This window comes from Panthera pardus, unplaced genomic scaffold (assembly GCF_024362965.1).
Source record: "Panthera pardus isolate Hobbes unplaced genomic scaffold, ASM2436296v1 HiC_scaffold_25, whole genome shotgun sequence".
Classification (NCBI taxonomy): Eukaryota; Metazoa; Chordata; class Mammalia; order Carnivora; family Felidae; genus Panthera; species Panthera pardus.
Window position 1 is genome coordinate 1,813,031 of NW_026526821.1, and position 23,234 is coordinate 1,836,264.

Below are 23,234 nucleotides of genomic sequence, written 5' to 3' on the forward strand. Positions count from 1 at the left end.
TAAGACACCCCCACAGACTCTCTACAGGACCCAGAGGGAGCCCCAAACGGCCCCACAGAGGAGCCCCAGCCGGGCTGAGCAGATGGCGGGGAGCACAGCGCCACCGTCCGCTGATTTACTTGCTGGTCTGGGTGGGCATCTCACGCGGGCAGCGGGGTCGGGAAAGAGCACCCCAAACAGGCCCGGTCCACCCTCGTGGGGCCCCCGCCAGGACCGCCACAGGCCGTGCCGTTTCTGGGGCGTGCGCGGGGCTCAAAGACCAGGTCAGAAGACCAGGTCGGGGGGGCGGCACGGGGAGCCACCCGGCAGAGACCCCACCCGGCCCCTGGCCAGCACACGGGAGCTACTGCCCGCAGCTGCACCTGCCCTGGTGACAGTCACCAGATGCCCTGCTGACGTGGGCCGGGCCCGTGTCCACGTCGGTTCCAGGCGAGCCAGCGCCCCTCCGTCGCCTGTCGCCTCCCCTCCTCTCTGGAGCCCGGAGCTCCGCTTCACCCCTGCGCACCCGTGCCGGGCGCCCGCGGCCCCGACCCCTTACCTGATCAGCTCGTACGTCTCTCCCAGGAGCGGGTTGAAGGGCTTGCCGGTCCTCTCCCACTGGGAAGCCACCGCCGACACCGCGAAGGCAGCAACGCACTGGGAACAGCGCACAGGACGGTGAGTGGGGGGCCACGGGGGGGACGCGCAGCCTCTCCGCGCCAGATGTGCTCCCGCTGGCACGGGTCTCCCTCGTCACGTGTTTTGAGATTACGGAACTTCCGGGGAAACGCCCGTCAGCGCGAGCACTTCCTCAAACCACACAGGCAGGAATCGTGTGCCCCCCTCCCCCAGCCCGGGCGGCCCTGAGGCCCCGTGCCAGGTCGGCGGGGTGGCCGCACCCACACACGGGGCGGGGGGGGGGGGGGGGGGGGGCTGGTCCCGAGCGGACCCAGGAGGAGCCGAGGCACAGGGCAGGACGGCACCCAGGAGTCAGCGGGAGCCACGCGGGCCGACCACCGCGGGCCACTCACGTGGCGTCACGCTCACTGGACACCAGGCTCGTGGCTGGCGCCCCCGGAGGGGCCCACCGCCCACCTGCATCCTTTCCAGGGCCTGGGACTGGCAGGAGGCTCTGTGAATGAGGTCCACGTGCTCCATGTACTCCGTGATCCGCTGGAGGAAACTCAGAGGCTCATTGAAGGCGATGGGCATGGTGATCTTGGACAGCTCCTGGAAGGAGCCGGTGAAGACCCGTCACCACGGACGGTCCCCAGGAACCCGAGCCCACGCCCGCCCCGCTCTGAGCGCAGGGAAGATGCTCGTCCAGCTCGTCAGGAGAAAGGAAGTCAACCCCGTGGAGACCCGGCCTGCTCGCCTGCTCGAGCAGCAGCGCTGCCCACGGGCCACGGGCAGGGCAGGGCAGGGCAGGACGGAGAGAGGCCCCCCACGGCCAGTGGGGGTGCAGAACGGGGCCGCCTGGAGACGGGGCACCACGGCAGAAGCGCGGGCGCACCTGCCCTTCGGTCCCGCGGCCGTTTCCGGGAGCCCGCCCCACAGATGCTCTGGCAAACACACAGCAGACATCTGACAGGGATAGGCGGCCAGAAGGCACGGCACCGCGGGGTGACCGTGAGCCTAAGCAGTGGCTCTACGTGGCTGTGGCACCACGCAGCGAAACAGAGGCGGAAAAGCCTCTAGTTCATCTGAAGAAGGAGGGAGGATGTGACACACGGTCCCCTCATGAGGCACGGGAAGACAGACCACGGAGGGTGGAAACGGTCTCCTCGAGGGGAAGGGCCAGTGCAGCGCGAGGGCAGGGACGGGAAGGGAAATTCTTGGAACCTCAGCCCAGAGATCTGACTTTAGGTTTACGATTTTGAACAAAAGTAATTTAGAAAAGCAACGTCCAAACATCGAGAACAAAAGAAGCAGATGAGCGCACGCAAGCTCTGGGGGCCCAGCCACGTGGACGGGGACCACGGCAGGTAACTCCAAGCACGGTGACCGGAGACGCGCCTTCCGGACAAAACGACCCACAAAAGGGAACCAACACCCACGTGTCAGCACACACGCTGGTGGCGGCAGAAGTGGTCCTGTCCTCCGGAACTGTCGTGTGTGTGGGATAGAGCAGGTGAGTCATTAATTGAGTGCTGGTCTAAATCGGTCACCTGCACTGTGGTTAGAAACTGGGATCGTCGGTGTGGGGGGACGAGGCGCAGACATTCGACCGAGGGGGCTGGAGTAATCCCGTCATCCCAGATTTCACAAATCCAAACAGCTCCTAGCTCTCCCCCTGGAAAGACCTAGAACAGCAATTCATAGCCCACCCCCCTACCCCTAGGGCCCAGCTGTGGTCCTGAGTCCTCTCTCTCCCTGCACAAGCGGCTGACTTCAGATCCTGGACGAGAAAGGGACAGAATGAGCCAGAGCTTCGTCTATAAGGGATCACGGCCAAGCCGAAGAGGCTATTAACAGCCAAAGAGGGAGTGGCTCGGGGGCTGGAATGGACCGGGGAGGTCTGACTCCGTGAGTTTGAAAAAAAACAAACACAGACAAGCTAGTTGGTTACACTGGCCATGCTGGGTCATGCTAGTGAACCACATCACGTGGCGACCGTGATAAAGTGAGAATCACTCACTGACCCTGACTTTCTTCTGCAAACCGCACTGGCGGCCGCAGAAGGGCACGTTCTCGGCACAAAAACGTCCCAGGAAATAAAGGAAGAGTGACAGCACCGGCCCGAGCGCCAGGAGCTCTTAGTCGGGAGGGAGGTAACACCACAGACGGCAGAAGCACAGACAGAACGGTGCTCCGACAGCCGGGGACCGGACCCGGCGGGTAGCGGACGGTGTTAACACGTGGCCTTCTGAAGTGTGAGGGTGGCCGTGCTGGTGGTAAAGAGAATCTGTATCCTTCAGCAACACGAAAGTATTCACAAGTGGAGTCTGCTTCAAAATACGAGGAGAGGCGGGAAGTGGCGAGGCGTGGCGGTGTTCCCCGGCCCTGCCTGCCTCAGCGGCCCGTTGGCCAGCCTGGGGCCGCCGTCCCAGTGGGCGAAGGAGGAAGAGGGCCGTGTGCCACCCCAGAGGCGAAGCCCGTGGGTGCTGAGCCGGTGTGGCCCAGGGACGCGCCGACCCACGCGTTAATCCGATCCATCCTACGGTGGGTCCCTGGGGAATGCAACGTGATGGTGTCGCTTTATGACAAGAAGCTGCAGGACCAAGGAGCTAGTCAGTGTTTATTATTTATTTTTGAGAGAGAGAGACAGACAGACAGACAGAACCCGAGCCGGGGAGGGGCAGAGACAGAGGGAGGCACAGAATCTGAAGAAGGCTCCGGGCTCCGAGCTGTCAGCACAGAGCCCGACGCGGGGCTCTAACCCACAGACCGTGAGATCATGACCTGAGCCGAGGTCGGACGCTTCACCGACAGAGCCCCCCCAGGTGCCCGACCAAGGAGCTAGTCAAGTTCAACACCTATCTTCAGACACATACACCCACCTAGACCTGACCTGCTCACACAGCCAGAAACGTAGGGGAAAACACCGCTAAGAGAAAAGAATCCCAAGCGTGCCATTTTAGAAGACAAGGGACGTGTGGGGCGCCTAACTGGAGTGACTCTTAGTCTCGGGTTGTGAGTTGGAGCCCCATTGCTGGGTACAGAGGTTACTTGAAAATAAAAATCTTAAAAAATTAAAACATAAAAAAAGCCAAACAGGTGCCTACACAAATACGTGTGTGCAGAAGCAGGGTCAGAAGGCACGCCTGGGTTTTCCAGCTCTGTCTGCCGAGAGGCCTGGGGCAGGGTCACCCCAGGAGCGTCAAGCACATCCCGCGCCAGCCCTTGGTGCCCAAACACCAGCCGCCAGTACGAAGACAGCAGGGGGTACTAGGAAAGCCAAGTCAAGTGCGTGGTGAGCAGTGACGCTCCAACAGGAACGCTGGCATCTCGCTCACCGAGCCCCGGCTGCTACATGAGACGTCACCACGACGGGAAGCCGGGTGAAGGGCAAACGGCTCAATGTACCACCCGCAACCGTCTAGAAGTCCAAGGTTACTTCAAAATAAAAAGTGGGAGAAAAGACGCAGTTTCCTCTAGGAAAGGGGCTGAAAGAGACGAGGGCAGAAATAAACGGCGGTGGCAGCACGCGTGGGAGGCACGGGGGACAGGGCCGCATGCCTGTGGGTACAACGCTGTTGGTACAACCCATGGCCTGCGGTGCGCCCTGCCCTCCCGGAGGGGGGGGCACAGCTCACATTCCCACAGACGGTGACAATCCCGTCATGCAGGACCACGAGAAAAGAAGCCTGCGGCCCCGGGACACCGATTATCCAACCACCTCCTCTGAGAAAACCCTGAGCATCTGAGCTGTGCCCCAGGTCCCGCACTTCTGCCCGTGGCTCGCCCTCAGCCTGTGTCGAGCAGCCCACAGAAGCTCCCACATCATGCGGACTGTCCAAAGCCGACTGTGAGCCCGTCACAGAACGCCAGGGTCAACGTAAACCGCTGTGATGCGTCTCACATCAGGAGGCTTGCCTGTGGGATCACGTTCCCGCTGGCTGTGAACACCTTAGCCTTCGCGCCTTTTCTCTCCCCCACCCCACGTCTGTCCCTGTCCTATCTTATCGTCCTCGTGCTACAAATGTGCAGAGCACGTCTCCCTAAACTATCAGCAGTGCAACAGATACCCAGGAATTGAAAATGTTTCAGCCTCAGGCCCTGAAATGAGTCCCCCCGAACTTACCAGGCCGATGCATTTCTTTAATATACTCCACACGCTGAAGTCGCTTCTGGTAAACATCGGGGCAGGCAATGACGTCCTATGAAGGAACGACCAGAGTGACGCGGGTTGGTCCCTCCAGCACCAGGTTCACTTACAACTGATGATTTTGCCCAGTGACCATTTCTTTTTTAGTTTTTAGATGCAAACACCGGCAATGTGTCTGCTCTGGCAGCCCGAGTGCTGTTACGTCCTAAAGAAAGGTCTCTGCACAGGCATCCTGGAGGGTCTCCCGGGAAAGGACGGTGACCACGGCAGAGGCCGGGCCAGGAAGGCACAAGACAGAGCCGCGTTAACAAAACCTTTTGGAAGTCTGCCGGGAGCCTGCCGGGAGTCCCTTTCAAACACAAGTTTGTTCTCCCGAGGCTCATTCCTTTCTAGGCTCTCTTCCTGCCAGCTTCCCGGGGAGGCCTGGCAGTCTCCCTCCCACAAATCGGGCTGGGATGAGACACTATTCCACCTGGGAAAGAGGGGTGCCTGAGCGGGCTGTGAAGCTAGAGTTGGGGGGAGGTGTGCTGGACCCATTGGCAAGGGTCAGGAGGGAAGAGCAGGAGGAGGGGGCCGGGGGCCAAGGTAGCAGGGCAGATGGGGCTCTGCTGTGGGAACGGGCTGGCTGCACCTGAGGACTCCAAAGAGGCCCCTGTCGGCTGGGACCAGTGACAACGGGCCCGGGGCCGGAGCCAGAGGAACACAGAGGGCCGGCCCTCATCCCAAGAGGAGAGTGACCCTGCGGTCCCCTCTCCCAGCCAAGGCGCTCTGTTCACCATCGCTGGGGACCACGCAGACACTGGCCAAGAGGCAGAGGCAGTGCATTCAGATCTGTCTAGTGCCCGCAGGGTGGAGAGGAGACGGGAGGGTGTGGAGGCAGTTACGGGCGCTACAGGGGCACAGGAGAGGCGGCCGGACTGGGATGTGACACAGGAGCCGGGAGGGCTGAGGAGCCCAGACGTGCGTAACGGGACCACGTGTCAGAGCTGGGTGACAATGCGCGGGGGCAGGAGGACGGTGTTAGGCCGACGCGTGAACCAGATTCATGGGGCGCTGAGCGGAGGACAGCAGAGCATGACCCACTCTAGGACCGGCCATTGGAGCACACGTGCAGAGGTGCTCCGACGCCTGCCGGGAGAACGAGCCGACAGGCAGGGGCGGGACGCCCAAGTCCCCTCCTGCATGCATCTAGCAGGCGCTGGGGTCTAGGGCCCAGAGCAGGGGCTGTGGTGAGGCTGCAGGGCTCCCTCAAGCTGCAAAGCAAGTCAGCGTGGGGGGGGACAGAGGCCGCCTGCCCACCGCCACTGCCTCGCGGGGCCTGTCTTGCCCTTGTCCTCGCTTCTGCTGGGGAAGACTTAGGTCACCGTCTCCAGAATCTAACTCGGAAGGAAAAGGAAATGTGGGGAAAAGGAAAGGGGGACTTGCTGCTCTAAACACCCATTTCCAAACTGTAGGGCAGACAGGCAGTGCAGCATTGAGAGGCAGGCGGTCTGCAGGGGGCAGCAGGAGGGCGGCCCTCCCGCCAGTCCACCCCGCAAGTCCTGGGGCGGGGACCGCAATCAGCAGTCAAGGAAGTGCCATCACTGACCTCCAGGAGCCAAGGACAGTGGCGTCGGGTCTCAGAATCTGTGGCTGAACAGGGCACCAGGGGATGCTGTCCGGGGGCACCATGGCTGGGTCACCCCTGCGCTCGGGACTCAGGAGATCTGAAGGAGCGCCCTGTGGCACGGCCAGGGCGTCACAGATACAGCGGAAGATTCTAAAACGCGCGCACGATGACGTACCTGTGCTTCTGAATTCCATTTTCTCGAGGGGGCCTCTCCCCGGCCTTTCCGACCCCATTACTTCTGCCGGAGTCCACACACATCACCGCAGCGACTCTCTGACTTGCCTCTGAAAATCCCCCGGAAGAGCTCTCAGAATCAAAGCCTGCACACAAGCAGAGTGGTAGTTTTTGCGGGGCCGGGGGGACACGGAAGCCCAGCTCCGAGAGCTCTGACCGCGGAATACCGGAAGCTCTACTTCATTCGTAACGGGCGCATCTTGCCACAATTCGCTCTGGTCCCCAAGAACCCGAGGCAGAGGCAGACGGAGGAACGCTTCTGGGGGCTTCCCCAGGAGCTCAGACAGCACGGGTACCCTGTGCACCCGGTGCAGCCTGGCCACCACCTGCGGTCTGGCTGGGAGGCCGGGGAGCGCGGTGTGCCCGTGTCTCAGGCCGGGCTCACGCCCTGCGGGGCAGGCGACCTCTCCGGCACTCAGACCCGCCTCTAGGCTGCAGAATGTCCTGTCTCTGCACAAGGTCTGCAGTCAGCCCCGCCTCTTCTAAATGCAAGCCGTGGGGGCGCCTGAGGGGCTCGGTTGGTTAAATGTCCCACTCTTGATTTCAGATCAGGTCACGATCTCATGGTTCCGTTCATGAGATCGAGCCTCCCACGGGACTCCATCCTGGCAGCGCAGAGCCCGCTTGGGATTCTCTCTCCCTCTTCCTCTGCCCTTCTCCAGCTTGTGAGCCACCGCCCCCCGCCAAAATAAACTAAAAATAAAATAAAATACAAGCCACAGCACTGATGCTACAAGAACCTGCACCACACAAACACAGCGCCAGACTCTCATACCCATGAGCGAGAGCCCAAGCACGGAACCAGCCGGAGCTCAGAGCACACCCCACGTCCACAAAGAGCCACAAAGAGCCACAAAGAGCCACAAAGAGCTCGGGGAGCCGCAGCCACCAGGGAGGGGCTCCCAGACCACGGCGCTTGGCCATGACAGTGACCGTTTCCGGGAGGACGCGGGCTCACAGGGAGCTCGGCGCTCGCGCTGGCCCCTCACTTCACAGACCAGGGGAGGCCCAGGGCATAAGGCCAGGCGGGTTGAGCACGCCGTCAGGCCCGAAAAATAAAGAAACCTGCTGTGACACTTTCTTGAGGATACACAAAAAAGTCCTGTCTCGTACCTTTCCATATTGACAGGTTCCCAAGATGGAGTGTCCACACTTATCACATGGTGGCTTTGAGAGGATACGTTAAAAACAAGCCTCCTTAACGATCAACATTTTCTGAAACAGCCCGTCACCTCTGATCTCACTGAGACAAAAGCAACATCTACTTAATCCCCAGTCCAAACTTGGCTTCCTAAAGAGACCCCCGTGCTGCAGGGCCTGCCCGCCCTCCTCTGTGTGTCCCTGTCCCCACGGACCCCCCGTCAACGCTAAGAGGCTGCAGGCGGCAGCTGTGAAGGAAAACGTTCACCTAAATCACTGCCCGAACCTGCGCCCGGGAAAACAGGGCGACACATCACTGAGAGCCCTGCTGAAGTCTTTTCTCACATTAAGCCGGCGCAACATAAACGGTTTAAACATTTTAACGTACAACACGTGTTTATTACAGAAAAAAATACAGATAAACAAAGGAGAAACTTGAAATCACCTGTAATCTGATCACTCAGAGGTACACGCTGTTAACAGGTCTGTTTCCGTAGCCCTTAATCTGTACAAGTTTTTCATGTACTTTGAAAACTTTCCTGTTAATAGTGCCGGTTCTTGGAGGAAGTAACTGCCCACGAAGCCATTCCTCTAATAACTGCTGGGCGTAGACATTTCCCCTTAGATTACACAGGAAGGTGAGTCCCATGGCGAAGTGATCGGGATTCTGCGTCCTCCACGGTGCCTCCCTGGGGCCCTGCTGCTTGTCTCCCACTATTTGGTTTAGACCAAAGAGCTGAGGTGAGCCATCATTTCCGTGGACAGCTGCGTCCCGGGTCTCAGAGACGTGCAGAGAAGTGCAGCCGTGCGGGGAGGCGGGGGCAGGGGGAGGGGGGGGCGCTTCTCTAAACGGTGGGCTACACAAAGCTCAGGTCCCATCCGAGGAAAAGTCTCCAGGCAGAGTCTGGAGACACTCAGGGGTCCAGGTCCACTGGTCCCAAGCAGAAGGAAGCTGCCCACAAGAGTCCTAAGGGAAGGGCACGCCAAGGCCGGCTCTCTTGGTTAGAGGCCTGGTCGCCCCGCAAGGGCCAGGAGGCCCACAGAGCACGTCTCGAACGACGCACGCGGTCACTGAGGACCGTGCAGGTTAGGCAGACAAGCGCACAGTCGCAAGGAAGACCGCAGCTACGAGACCAGGAAAGACGACTCAAGTAACTGAGCTCAGCCCCTCCTGCTGCCTGCACCTCAAACAAGAATAAGTCAACAGTCGGGCTGTCGGTCCATCAACCTGGTCTGGGAGGAGGGGCCGGTCTGGCCGGTGAGTGACGAGCGCCCCGGGCACACTGACCGGGCTCCAGGAGACAGACATTCACACAGCAAAGCGTGTCCAGAGGGGACAGTCACAGCAGTCACTACGGAAGTAGCCCCTTTGGCCACACCTGAAAGACCATCACTAAAAACCTGGTCTGGAGAAATATTTCAAAGTTGCTATTTTTATACTCCTCCACCTAAGGAGGAGGGAATTGGACTAGAATAGTTTCTCGAGGTCCCTTTCCACCAGTAAGAGTCCTCAACAGATGACAAAGGACGTTCCAATTGTTGACCACAGAGAATGGAGGGCCGTCTTGAACTTGAAGAGTCTTCGGGCCCATACGGCTACTTGTCACTTTCCTGCAGGTGCTCAGGGCTCCTTCACGGGGATGGCGAGCAGCCAAGCTGAGCCAGTGCGGGCTGACCCAGCCCAGCCTCCCCTCCCCTGCCCCTCCCGCCCCCCGCACCCGCACAGATCCCCATGCCCTCAACACACTGTTTTCCGTCAGGCATACACTATCGTCTTTCGGACTACAGGCTGCGCAGCAGTCCTTAAAATGGTCACGGGAAAAGCGAAACGTAGCTGAACTCTGAAACGGTAAGAGGCGTCGCGGAAGCACACACACTCACGAGCCTTGGAACACTTTACGCAGCACTAAACAAGATCCGGTTAGAACAGAGGACAGCGAGGCTTTGATCGTGACGTCTAAATAACATAAGAGAACTGCCCGTCTCGCTTAGGATCCAAATAACAGTATTTACACTCCAGGGCAACTCTTTTAAAGACTAAAACTCAGTTGCCCCTTGTTGTTATCACCTGTGGCCCAAAGCTGAGCTTCTCCCCCACAGCTGGGATAGGGTACATGCGAGTCAACGCCGGGGGACACGTCGCGTCTCTCTCCTGCACGGCCTCGCCTCCCAAGGCCAAGTCCAGGACCCGGACCCAAGCTCCTGCGCCCACACCGCGGCCTCTGAGTCACTTCCTGCCCCGCTCACCTGTGACAGCATCAAAGAATTCCTCCTCGCCGTTCATCCTGCCGTAGCCCGGCTCCCTCGCCACCCAGTCTTGGCTCTTCTACTGAACCATTGTACTGGACCTACATCGACAGCGTAAGTAATCGTGCGCCGTGAACTTTCCTTCTGGTAAAAACCCAACAGGCACTGGAAATCTAAGGGGAGAAAACATTTCAGTACACTTAGCTTTCAGAAGTTTTATGGTTCAGAAACATTTAGAAAATACCCATTCACCATTCTTGAAATCAATCTCAATTACAACGTAAGCAAAGAAAATGAGTGATCTAACAAATGCAGGATTTCAAAAAGTATGAAAACATCCATAATATAAATATCCATCAATGAATAATGGATCAAGAAGTAATCATTATTTGAAGTTATTAGTGTTTTTTTAATGTTTATTTATTTTTGAGAGAGAGACAGAGTAAGAGCGGGCAGGGGAGGGGCAGAGAGAGAGGGAGACGCAGGATCCGAAGCAGGCTCCAGGCTCCGAGCTGTCAGCCCAGAGCCCGACATGGGGCTCGAACTCACGAACCGTGAGATCGTGACCTGAGCCGAGATCAAGAGTCACACACTTAACCAACTGAGCCACCCAGGCGCCCTTATACAGTACTTCCATTTTTTAAAGATAATTACAAATTTTTAAAAAGAAAACAATGAAATGATAGAGTCGGAGAGAGTTACTGTACAGGTGGAAAGGCGGGTCAGTTTCGGTGGGTGTTCACTCACATGTCTGGGGCTCAAACCTGCCCCCAGACGTCCCACTGAAGGTCACCACATACCCACACGGAAGCTACAACAGGTGGTTGTAGGCAAATGTGCAGAATAATTTTCAAGTATTTGTTTCATGCCAACTTAAACAATTTTTTTAATGTTTATTTATTTTTGAGAGGAGGGGGAGGGGCAGAGAGAGAGGGAGACACAGAATCCGGAGCAGGCTCCAGGCTCCGAACTGTCAGCACAGAGCCCGACGCGAGGCTGGAACTCACGAACCGCGAGATCGTGACCTGAGCCAAAGTCAGACGCTCAACTGACTGAGCCCCCCAGGCGCCCGGAAGAACAGGATTTTATAAATGGAAGAGACTGAGCAAAAGATTAGCCTTGTCCCAGAAGGTTTGACTTTTTACAAAAACAAGCTGAGTCCATCTCACTATGTTAGTAACACAGATCTGGGCCCCCAGAGCCCTCCTGCGAGTTCTGAGGGTGGTGAAGGAGCAGCCGGTCCCGAGGGAGGGACATGCCCTCTGTCCTTGGAGTGGAGACACAGCACTGGGTGACGTCCCCAGAGCGACTCATCTCTGGCCCCGTCCGGTGCTACATGAGCTCCCACACTAGAAAACAAACTGGCATTAAGTTCCTCCATTCTTCCTGCCTTGAAAGGCTCTCTCAGAGACGCCTTTTCCCTTCCCACCGGCGGAACCAGGCACCAGGCGGCTTCTGGAAACACCCATACAAAGCCTCGCTCACAAGTCCGGGATTCGTTGCCTGTGCACATTAGAGAAGTTATTACTTACTTCCAGTTCCTCGGGGACACAATGTGTCCCCTCTACAACACGTAGCAACTTGCTCTGCCCCGCTAGAAGCCACCCAAAGGACCCAGGGTCCCTGGAGGAGAAATGGCTGAATCCAGGACTGGGAACCAACCCTCCAGGGCAGCAAGAAGCTGGGGGTCCCGGCACAAGATGCAGGATGGGCCTGCAGAGGCTCCCTCTGCAACAGGAGAACCGTCTGAGCACCAGGATGCTCCAAGACACTGAGACACATCGGGTACAGCTGGGTCCTCGCTCGCGAAGATGCCGGAAGGAGACGGGGCGGCCGTCCCGGATGATGCCGGCACACCCGGTCGTCCTGGAGCAGCGGCCACGCCGATCTCCTCGGTGTCGCTCTGATGTCGTGCCCGTGCTGCCGCAGCGAGCACAGCCGACTTGCTCTGAAAAACCAGTCAACGACAGGAGCACCAGGAGTCCTCCTGTCTCCTCTTGGGCGCAGCCTCTGTGCACCGCTGGGGGGGGGGGGGCAGGTAACCAGGGTGGGCGCTGCTTCAGAGCAGTTTCCAGCGGGTCCATGGGATGGGATGAGGGTGTGTGAGAGGCGAAGGGGCCGGGAGTCCTGACCCGTCCGTGCGGCGATCCCCCACCACAGGCTGCAGCGGATACTCACTCCCGGCCTCTCCGGGGGGACACCAGCCCAGGAGACACCGCCAGTCCTCCCGGCTTGCCACAAAACGCCTCCCCTCATTGAGAGGAGTCTCATCCAGCTCTCTCCGAGGGGTGCCCTCTGACTGCCGTCCGTGCGTCCAGGACCCCGGCTCAAAACGCAAAGTGTTCCTCCACCACTTGTACGAGTACCTGTGCCTAAGCCTTACACATCCATCTGTACGATTCTCTCAGAAAAACAGATCTACTCGTCTAGGACTGAGTGAGTGGCTAAGGGACCCTGGAGGTTACTCTCCAGGGTCGACTCAAGAGGAGAACTGTGAGTTATCTCTCTTTCTCTATAAACACCAGGCAAGGCCACCCAGAGGTGATCTTCACGAGGAAAGACAGGGACACGAGTAAATGAAAGTGCTGAATCTACTTTTGCAGTTAAATTACCAATTCTGGATTTTTAGATTGTTCAAACTAACATAAATCCTATCTAACACTTTAAAAACGTGCTGGCAGGCACCAACCAGATGGAAGGGAAGGAAGGAAACAGAGGACCTGCCTGACACAGTAAACCAAGCAAAAATACGGCACACACCTGGAACACGCCCCAACAGCAGCAACAGGACACGCGGTCTCCAGCAGCGACCGGATGTCAGGCCACAGATTACATCTCAACAGATTTTACCAAAAACTCTCGCGCAAATCACCTCCTCTGCCCATAAGGCAACGAGTTAGAAATCAATAACAGAAGGAAAACTGGAATACTCACAAACTGTGGAAATCCAACGGCAGGCTCTTAAGCAAGCAACGGGTCAAAGAAGAAATCTCAAGGGAAATGAGAAAATACTTAGAAACAAACGAAGATGAAGACACAATATACCCACAAGTAGGAGACTCAGTGAAAGCAAATGCTGAGGTGAGGGAAACCTACAGCCACCAACACCAGCATCAAAACTCAACCTAACTCACATCGACAACCCGACTTTACAAGCTGAGGAAAAAGAACAAATACCAGGGTTAGCAGAAAGAAGGAAATAAGGACAGAGAAACAGAGAAAATCAATGAAACTAAAAGTTGGTTCCCTGACAACATCAACAAAATGATCACCTTCAGCTGGGTAGACTAAGAAAAAGAGAGAGAATACGCAACTAAGATTGGACATTCTTACCGACTCGACATAAATACAAAGGACTCGTAAGAGCCTGCGAACTATGAGCAATGATCCACCAACCACCTGGATACCCTAGATTGAAACGGACAAATTCCCAGAAACACAAGACTCACCAAGACGAACTCACAAAGAAACAGAAAATCTCTGACTAGTAAGGAGACTGAACCAAGGATCGACTCTCACAGCAGGGGCGCCTGGGTGGCTCAGTCAGTCAGTCGTGCGTCCAACTCTTGATTTTGGCCCAGGTGACGATCTCACGGTTCGTGAGATCAAGGCCTGCATCAGGCTCCTCACGGACAGCATGGAGGCTGCTCAGGATTCTCTCTCTCTCTCTGCCCCTCTCCCTGCTCACATTCTCTCTCTGTCTCTCTCAAAATAAACAAAAAAATTTCACTTAAAAAAATCTCACAGCCAAGAAAATCCCTGGGCCTGATGGCTTCCCTGGTGTATTGCACCAAACATCCAAGGAAGAACTAAGACAAATTCTTCTCAAACTTTTCCAAAAACTGAAGAGGAGGGAGCATTTCCTAACTCATTCTATGAGGTCAGCATGACCCTGAACCAAGGCCAAACAAAGACACTGCAAGGAGAAAACTACACTGCAATGTCCCTTAAGAACACAGAGGCAAAAGTCCTCAACAAAATAACGGTAAAATAAACACATTAAAACACGTTCAGCAACACATTAAACGGACCATACACAACGACCAGATGGAATTTCTTCCTGGAGCGCAAGGATGGTTCAACATATGAAAACTGATTGATACAACAGGTCACATCAACAGAATCATGGGGAAAACGCACATGACCTTCTCGGTCGATGCATAAAAATCATCTGAGAAAATTCAACACATTTTCGTGATAAAAACTCTAAAAGCTAGCAATAGAAGGACAGTACCACCCCCTAGGCAGAGCCAAATATGAAAACCAACGGCAAATACAGTCAAAGGCAAAAGACTGAAAGCTTTTCCTCTAAGATCAGGAACAAGGCAAGGATAGCAGTTTCTCAAAAATTAAACACAGAATTATCACATGACCCAGCAATCCCACCTACAGGCTTTTGCCCAAAAGGATGGAACGCAAGGTCCTGGAGAGATGTTTGCACACCCAGGCTGACAGCAGAATTATGCACAACAGCTAAAACGTGGAAGCGAGCCGGTACCCGCTGGCGGGTGAACAGAGAGACCAAACGTGGTTTATACGTGCAGTGGACCATCCCGGCCTCGGAAAGGAGGGAAAGGCTGATACCCGCCACCACGTGGAGGGACCTTGAGGACACTGTGCTCAGTGAAGTGAGCCAGGCACAAAAAGACAAATACTGTCTGATTCCACTTACATGAGGACTTAAGGAGTGGTTACATTCATAGACACAGATGATGGCCGCCAGGAGCCGGGGGCAGGGGAATGGGGATTAGTGTTTAATGGGGACAGAGTTTCAATTTTACAAGATGACAACGGTGCCAGCGAGGGGTGACAATCAGGGTTCCACACGGTTATGAATGATTTACTACCACTGAAACGCACACTTAAAAACGGTTAAGATGGGGGCGCCTGGCTGGCTCAGTCAGTGGGACGCGTGACTTTTAATCTTGGGGTTGTGAGTTCCAGCCCCACCGTGGGTACAGAGATTATTTTTTTTAATGGTTAGGATGGTAAATTTTATGTTATTCTACCACAACTGTAAAAATTGGAAAAAGTACATAAGCACTGCAAACAAAAAATAAACGATTACGGACAGAGCTCAAACGCACTGGCTGCTAAGCTTACTCAGCTTTACACTGAAAGGGAAAAGCTGCCATTATCACCAGTGATGGGATTGTTGCTAAGGAGGGACCCCAAAACCTCATCTCACACTCCAACCTCGGGGAATGTTTCTCCTTCTGACGGCTCAAAGTGGTGGCTCATTCTCACCAGGAAACCGTGTGGCCGTGTGAAATCGGGGACCTGCAGAGCAAGGTCGGGCGCTGGCACGGGGAGGGAGGCGGACGCGGACCCCAGGACGGAACGCAGGGCGGTCCCAGAAGAAGCAGGCCCAGGGCGATCGCCAGGGCGACTCGGGAGGCCCTGCACGGAGAGCAGCCTCGGGAACTGGGCCCGCGCTCAAGGCGCCGACTGCCTACGGCTGGGTTTCCATCCAGCACAAGTCAGAAGCTGTACCTTCTAGAGCACAGTTCGTGGCAAGGCTCTCATGGCCCCAGCTCTTAAGGTCAGGGCCAAACGATCTAGAAACAGATGCCCCGTCCACAGTGCAGAGAACTCAGGCTAGGGAGGCGACAAACCAAAGCCCCCCCCACCCCCCCCGGGTCCCCACGGGCGTGAGACCCCTGGAGAGACGTTACAGTAACACTGAAAGTTACCAGAGTGCTCGGCGGTTCCCCAGGAGCCCCGGAGCAGGAAACACCGCCACTTCGGAGCGTGGAAGCCGCACGGCTCAGCACACGCTGGACAATGAGCCGTGGGTGGGAAGTGAAGAACACGATGGCAGAGATGGGAGCGAGAAATCAGGAACAGGGAAGCCGAGGCTTCTCGGTGACGCTGACGCGTGGCAAGGGGGACGCTGGCCCTGGCGGAGGGGCGGCCCCCGGCTCGCGGGCTCTCTCCACCGGGCAGCTCCACAGTCTCGAGTGAGGGGCCCCGAGCCACCCCGTCCTGTGCCTCTGGAGACCCCGCCCCTGCGGGGGGACACCGTGCTTGGGGCCGCCCTTACTTTTCGTGCCTCGAAGCCCACTTTGTGCACGAGGCCCACCTGTCACCGGATGCCTGCAGACCCTTGCCCTACGGATGCCCACTATGCCACAGCCCCGCTTCCCTCCTTCGTAAAGCCTCAAAAATTCATGCAGGCACACACCCCACCCGCACAGGCTCCAGCCCGCCAGAAACGCACTCGCGGGCTCCGTCGGGCGCGGGGCCGCTGGCTGCCGGGGACTCTGAGCCCCCGGAATGGGGCTGAGACCACGGGGCGGGGGCCTTTCCCGCTGCCCACCCGGCAGCCCTGGCCAGCTCCCGGGATCCCGCCACACACAAGGAGGCGTTCGGCAGAGCGGGGAGGCGCCGAAGCACCGGGGCCGGTCGGAGCGGCAGGACCTTCCCAAGACCCAGCCGCCGGGTGCGACCCAGTAAGGATATCAGGCCAAGCCCGCCGTTCGCTCTCCTTTCCAAAACCGCCTGCACCTGCTCAACTCGCAGTCACGGAATCACGCCTCGGGCCACCCGCTGAGGGACCCTCCGGCCCGCCCGTTCCCACAGCCGCACAGCCGGGGCGGTCAGCGACCTGCTCGGGCACACACAGCCTGTCTCACAAGGTGAGCCGCACGGACTGTCTGCCTCCCTCCCGGAGAGCGCCGCGCACTCGGGCCTCCGGGACCAGGGGCGGGAGCAGGGACTGACCGCTGGGCTCTGCGTCCTTCCACCCGTGCGGGATGTGATGCCATCCGGTTGTACGCGACGCTCCATCGAGTGCCGTTTCCAGGCCACGGCGGGTGAGCCGTGTGTCCCTGTGTGTGTCCCTGCCCGGGTCTGCGTCATCTGCATCGCAAAAACCGGCCTCCTGACACTGCAGAATTTACAGCTTCTCCCCCGACGGGCAGCTGTGGGCTCTCTCCAACACACTGGCGCTGACGCCGCGCCACCCTCAGAAGGCACCACCTCGCTTCCAGACCGGCCAAGCCGGTTTACCAGCCACTGTGCAAAGGCTGGTGGGTGGGGTTAGGAGTCCACTCAAGAAACGGAGGGCTTCTGGGCTTGAGGAAGGGACTCGAACCTCTCATGCTCTGTCAGTCGCTACTGTTTACCACTCTCTGGGCCAACAGGGTGGCCTTGAAAGGCAGGCAGAGGGTGAAGCTGCCTGGCCCGCAGGAGGAGAGCGGGGGAGCCACACTTCCTGGTGGGACTGGGCCGGCCGGCTGGCTCGGCAAGTGGGAGTGAAGCACTCCACCACCCAGGCCCACCTCCTTCTAGCTCCCTGTGCCCCCTCCAGCTCCCTGTGCCCCCTCCAGATCCCTGTGTCCCCTCCAGCTCCCTGTGCCCCCTCCAGCTCCCTATGCCCCCTCCAGCTCCCTGTGCCCCCTCCAGCTCCCTGTGCCCCCTCCAGCTCCCTGTGCCCCCTCCAGATCCCTGTGTCCCCTCCAGCTCCCCGCCTCCACTGAACCAAACTCCTTCTCATTCAACGAGTGCCAGGAATACATCACACACTTCAAGGAACAAGAGCTTAGAACCCAGCACCAAGTGTTTCCAAACATGCGCGAGATGAACGCAAGCTTTTTCACGTACACACGTTTGTTTTAATCGACCTCGTCACTGCGAAACAGAAAAAAGCGGTTCCAACGCAGCTCGAGAGAATGCGTGAGAACACTCGGGAACTCTGTCCACGGCCTGTGGTCTGTGTTCACAGAAGACCGCCGAGCAGCCACCACGCCAGAGGGTGCCGTGCAGAGCCCTGAGAGTCCGCAGGGCCAGCCCCCCGCGCTGCCTGGTACCCTTTGATGAGCAGAACCAAATGCCGCGGACCAGCAAGCAGCGACCGGGGCAGCTGGGATGCGGGGTGCGGTGCGGGAGCAGCAAAAGGGGGTGCCCCGGCCACCCTCAGGGCACCCCACTCCCACGGAGCCTGCTGCCAGCCTCCGTCCGGCAGGATGCTTCAGATGCCAACTCCGTCATGACACAGAGGCCCGTCTGCCATACCTGCCCTTCCGTCTGCCTGCTGCCCTTCCCTGTCCCACGTCCTTCCCGCTCATCTCCAGGTACCCTTCTCACTGCGCGAATATCAGACCTGCTGGTTACTCCCAGCTACACTTCCTGAACACTGATGGTGGGGACGGGCGGTGTCAGGGATGAACTTGTAACCAACGTCCCAAATACGAGAGAGAAACAAAAAGGGGAAAAATCCTAAAACTCTGTATTCATTGTTTCTCTTCAGGAAGGTAACTAGGTTCTCCACTAAGTTCTCCAAAGGGCTCTGGATCCAAAACTGGGCTATGACCCCACGTGTGGGCCCCACGTGCCAGTGAGCACACCAGGCACCTGAGAACAATGGGAGCGGGTCACACACACATCCCGGAAGCCCAGATCCAGTAGATCTGGGGCTGGGCCTGGAACCTGCACTTCTCAGAAAATTCCCCAGGTCTTTCTGATGAGAAGCCAGGGTTAAAATCCCTCCGTCGCTAACCGAAGAGCCTTCCGCCCTGACAGGCATCGGCATTCAACCCAAAGGACAGCTAGTGCAGACAAGCACCTACAGCACCACTGAGAGGCTGGCTCCCCGCACGGGGACCCCTCCCACCCTGCTCTGTCCTGGGGACCTGCCCCGCTCCCCCACCCCGGTCAAGGACTCTGGAAGACAGGTCCTTGGTCCTAACTTATACAGGATTATACAGCATGGCTCCAGCCCTTCTCTCCCCTGTCCAGTGTGTGACAGTGTGGCATCTGTCACCACTGTCCTTTTTCCTGGTGCTTCTCTACACACCAAAGGGTTCCAGTGTGGACATCAAATCATACGGTCACCCTGGTTTTAAGGCAATGGCGGAAGTCACTTTCTGGCCAACACAGTGGCTCAACGTGTCAGACTTCAGCTGATCTTTTCTCCCGATCAGCCTTTTGTTTGTCCAATAAAACTCACAGCCTTCCCTGCCCCGTGGCTGCCACAGTTTTTTCCAGAATCTGGATTCAGTACAGCTTCCCTACAGACCATTCTTGTGTATGTCATGCTCTCTCCCAAGAACCTCTGCACCAGCCTGGACCAAGATTTTCTCCGGGCACCTTTTAAGGCCAGTGCCCGTCCACCGCTCACCATCAGACAGGCCTGGCCACCCAGGAGCGGCCCAGATGGTTTCCACCGCTGACAGGCCTCAACCTTGGGGACAGCCCCAGACCCTAGCACCCAGGCACCCAGGGTTTCTTGAACAGACTCCCAGGCACGGTGGGATGAGGCCCAGAAGAGCGCCACGCACATGCCCACCCCCCACCCCTATCAGGCCCCAAGGCTGTGGAGCCAGGGGCCGCTCAGCCAGGATTGATCCCAAAGTCTGGGTCTCCAAACAGCGTCTGCAGGCAGTGCCGCCCGGATCTCAGACGTCTGCTTCTTCAAGACAATCCTTGTTATTTTTTTACTTGTAAGTCTTCTCCACCCCCAATGTGGGGCTCAAACTTACAACCCAAGATGAAGAGTCGCACGCCCTACCGGCTGGCTCAGTCCAGCCGGGCACCCCAAGACAGCCCTCTGTAAAGGCTTACTTCTACTCTGGCTCAACACAAAGATCACGACATTTGCATAACCTGAAGGTCCAGGTGAAAGACCTGGTTTGGGGTTCTGCCCAACAGCCCCAAGTTCTTTTCTGAGTTTGGGAGGGAGAGGAAGAAATGCCATCAAGTTCACAGGCCTGTCCGAGTGGCCATTGATCACACAGTCCCCAAGGAGAGCTGCGGGTACGGGCCGCACTCCACACCGCGTCTCCCAGTCCGGGCTCGACCCAACCCGGGTGTGGCGCGGCTGTCACACCAAGCACTTTGAGAAAAAGAAATGACGGCAGGGACACAAGTTAATCACCGCGCGCGGAAAGCGCATTTAAAGTATCCAAGTGCGACCCAAGATACTAATGCTTTTTATTGATCAGTCAAGTTCACATACTAACTTCCTTTCGGTCTCACTCCGCTACGACTCAACTGTAAAGTGCGCCAAGCTCAGGGGGAAGGTGCACACGTGACAGCGTGCCGAGCACTAAGTCAGGAGTCAGCCTCCACCGGGAGGACACGGCGGTGGCCCGGACCACGCGCTGGCTGTCCCCGCGCCCAGGGCCCTCGGCTGAGGTACGGTGTGTCCGTAAGCACCGGACAACCCCACGCGAACGGTCGGAACTTGAAGGCATCCCCGTGACTCATCTCAGCAGAAGGCAGAGCTGCCCACCAAAGATGTCCTGGCTTCGCTTCGAAGCCGCATCTGCGCCTGTGTGTGTCACGGCCAACTTCAACGCTCTCTGGCCGGGACGGAAGGGGCAGCCGAGGGGCACCCGGCACCCGTCATGATACTGGACACTCTCCGTTACATTTTCACAGACAGTCCTCCCAGGAGCCTGTGCTGCAGCCACAGACCCCGGACGCGAGAAGAGAGAAGTAACTCTGCCCCCATCGAAGTCAAGGGGCTGCGGCTGGAGCCTGAGGGCCCCCGCCCGCGCTCTCCCTGCTGCCCCCACCGCCTGCCTGCGGAATGATTCTTCAACTCTGGAGCACCTCAGCCACCTGGAGCACCGTCCTCCCGGCTCTCACTCCATGTAAGCTCTACGTGCCTCATATCCGCCGCAGCCAAACTCCCAGGAAAAGACGAGGCCGTGGCTTTTCAAAGAAATACTAAAGAGACAACTAGCCCCGTTTGAAGACAGTACTGAGTGCCTAAAGGTTGGAAAACTTCCCCACTAAAAAACCAAATGTCCTTTTGTAATCAGCTGAATGTAACAAAATGTTAAAAGTCCAGCCAGCTTTAAGTGCACGTCCAAGCCTCATTTGCTCGCATTTCCTGGAGGCATGGCTGAGGGCACTAGCGTGAAAGTCAAGTGGCACTTTTTAAACATTACAACAACCCCGTTGGTCAAAACGCTAGACAAAACGGGAGTCTGATGCCCCGAAACGCCTCTGAGACAAGGAATGCCCTGGGCGTGCTTCGCAGTAATGCAGCGAGTCTGCTCGGAACTGAATTGCGAGCCACAACGTCAGACCTGCATGGACCTCCATCACCGCCCCGCTGCTACAATTCAGCCTTCCGCACAGTGAACATCAACCACCTTGCTGCCAACGAAGCAACTGGACAGCAGGTGGGATATTTCAGGAAAAGCTGGGATAGCCAGGTGGAGAATTCCTTTATTTCAGTAGGAATAAAATGGTTCTATAAACACCATGCTCACAAAAAAATGAAAATCTCTCAGGTGCATATGCTGTAAGAAATACAATTCTGACACATTACGATGTGTTACTACATGTGATACAGCACATGTAGAATGTTCCAGAAGAAAACGTTAAGGGGCTATTGTAAACAATAATTTTGGTTTTAAAAGGCCATAGGGAGGGGCGCCTGGGTGGCTCAGTCGTTTGAGCGTCCGACTTCGGCTCAGGTCGTGATCTCATGGTTGATGAGTTCGAGCCCGAGTCAGGCTCTGTGCTGACAGCTCAGAGCCTGGAGCCTGTTTCAGATTCTGTGTGTGCCTCTCTGTCTGCCCCTCCCCCGCTCATGCTCTGTCTCTCTGTCAAAAATAAACATTAAAAAAAATTTTTTTTCAAAAGGCCATAGGGAGAGGCACTTTAAGAGTGTAAACTCTGAAGCCAGCCTACTTGGGTTCAAATCCCTGCTCTATCATCCACTACTGTGTGACTCAGAGTAAGTTCCCCACCTCTCCGCTCCTCGGCTCACTCATGAACACATTAAGGATGTCAAACACAGGAATAAAGTGAATATAATAGGCTCGCTGCAGTCCTGGGAAGACAACTGTTACACAGTATCACCACCCGAGGTAGGAGCTGTTATTAACATTAAGGGCATGTGACGCAGACAGGAAAAGCAAATCTACCCAGGAGAGTCAGTCCATGCATGGTCATGTTTTCAGTGACAACACCATGCCAGGCCCCGCGCTGGACAAGGAGGAAGTGGAGCCGGTAAGGTTCCTGTTCTCAACAAGAGGAAAGGGAACTAATAATCCGGAGCACCTACTATGTGCCGGGGACTTGGGGGTGATGGGGTCGTCTGCTCCTCAGCCCTGCAGGTAAATGACATATGGCACAGAGGAAGGAGCTGAGGCTGGGGGAGATGGGAAAACACCACCCAGCAGACGGTCAGCAAGAGCCTTCTACTTGCAGGGACGCCCTCGGGGACACCGTCCTTGCACCAGCCCCCAGGGCTGTGTCCCTCCCACATCCCCAGTGGGTTGGAGGGGTCAGGCAGCTTGCTGCCTGAATTCCAGAAATGAACGAAGCGAGCGAGGCCAGGTCTCCAGATGTGCCCAAGCAGGCAGTCCCAGAAAAGGGGCTAATGCTGCCGCAGCTGCGGGCCCAGGTGGGCAGCTGGTCCCGGACTGACACTCAGGATACAGACCCGGGACATGAGCACGGCTTCCCGGGAGGTGACCCTCACACTCAGGAGCACCGGGAACACGGGCCAGCACCTGGTTTCTCCTCCCGCACACGTGGGGGTACCGACTGGAGACCGCCCCAGGCCCCGTTCTGCGAGGCTGCGCTCGGTAAGTCCGACGGCTTGCGCGGGAGCGGGGAAAGAGGAAACACGTCCGACCTGTGCGACATCAGAGTCCGGTCCAGGGCGCCCCACGGCACGACGGGCAGCGAAGGCTGACACACGGACGGCGAGCCAGGCGCGGGCGCACCAGCCCTCCCACAGGTGGTCGCCCGGGGCGGCCGGGTCCCCGGCGGAGACGCTGCTCCTCCGCGCGGCCCGCGTGTGCGACCCCGGGCCGCAGCCCGCGCCCCCGGCCCTCCCGCCGCCCGGCGGGGCGGGCAGGCGAGCCCAGGCCTCCCAGCCCACCCGACTTCCGGCGCCGCGGTTGCCCGGCGACGCGGGGCCTCCGCCGCCGCCCCCCGCCCGCCGCCGCCAACTTTCCTCCCAAGTTTCCCCGGGGCCGCAGGGCTGACGGGCGGGCGGGCGGCGGGGGTCGGGCCGGGGTCGGGCCGGGTCCAGGCCTGGCCGGCGGGTCGGTGAGCACGGGGCTCCCGCTCCCCACCACCACCCCGCCCCGCCGGGCCTCCCGCCCGCCCGACGCCCGCCCGAGCCCCCGGCGACGCGGGGCCGGGGTCCGGGCCGCTCACCTGGACCGCGGTCGCTCCGGCGCCGGCCGAGCCTCGCCGCCCACCCCGCCCCCGCCCCACAGGCCCGCGACCCGCTGACACCGAGGCGGAAGTGCGGCCGGCCGCCAGGCAGACTGACAGCCGGCG

The 23,234-nt window shown here is 57.9% G+C and overlaps 1 protein-coding gene across 6 annotated transcripts in view; it reads right to left on the bottom strand.

Annotated features, from left to right (window-relative positions):
• OSBPL2 (oxysterol binding protein like 2) overlaps positions 1 to 23,234 on the bottom strand; it is a 37,024-nt gene extending 13,790 nt beyond the window's left edge. For 3 of the 6 annotated variants that reach the window (XR_008417670.1, XM_019426354.2, XM_053890064.1), the window contains exons 1-6: positions 23,109 to 23,234; positions 9,978 to 10,150; positions 6,532 to 6,676; positions 4,724 to 4,799; positions 1,075 to 1,209; positions 539 to 636 (exon numbers count right to left, since the gene is read on the bottom strand). Coding sequence is in view for 5 of the 6 variants with exons in the window: in XM_019426354.2 (XP_019281899.1) it covers positions 539 to 636; positions 1,075 to 1,209; positions 4,724 to 4,799; positions 6,532 to 6,676; positions 9,978 to 10,014 (491 nt within the window). In the remaining variant the exon portion in view is untranslated. Of the gene's footprint in view, positions 1 to 538; positions 637 to 1,074; positions 1,210 to 4,723; positions 4,800 to 6,531; positions 6,677 to 9,977; positions 10,151 to 16,700; positions 16,817 to 22,578; positions 22,739 to 23,108 lie in introns of those variants that run through there. The other 3 variants (XM_019426356.2, XM_019426357.2, XM_019426361.2) reach the window with 3 other exon arrangements.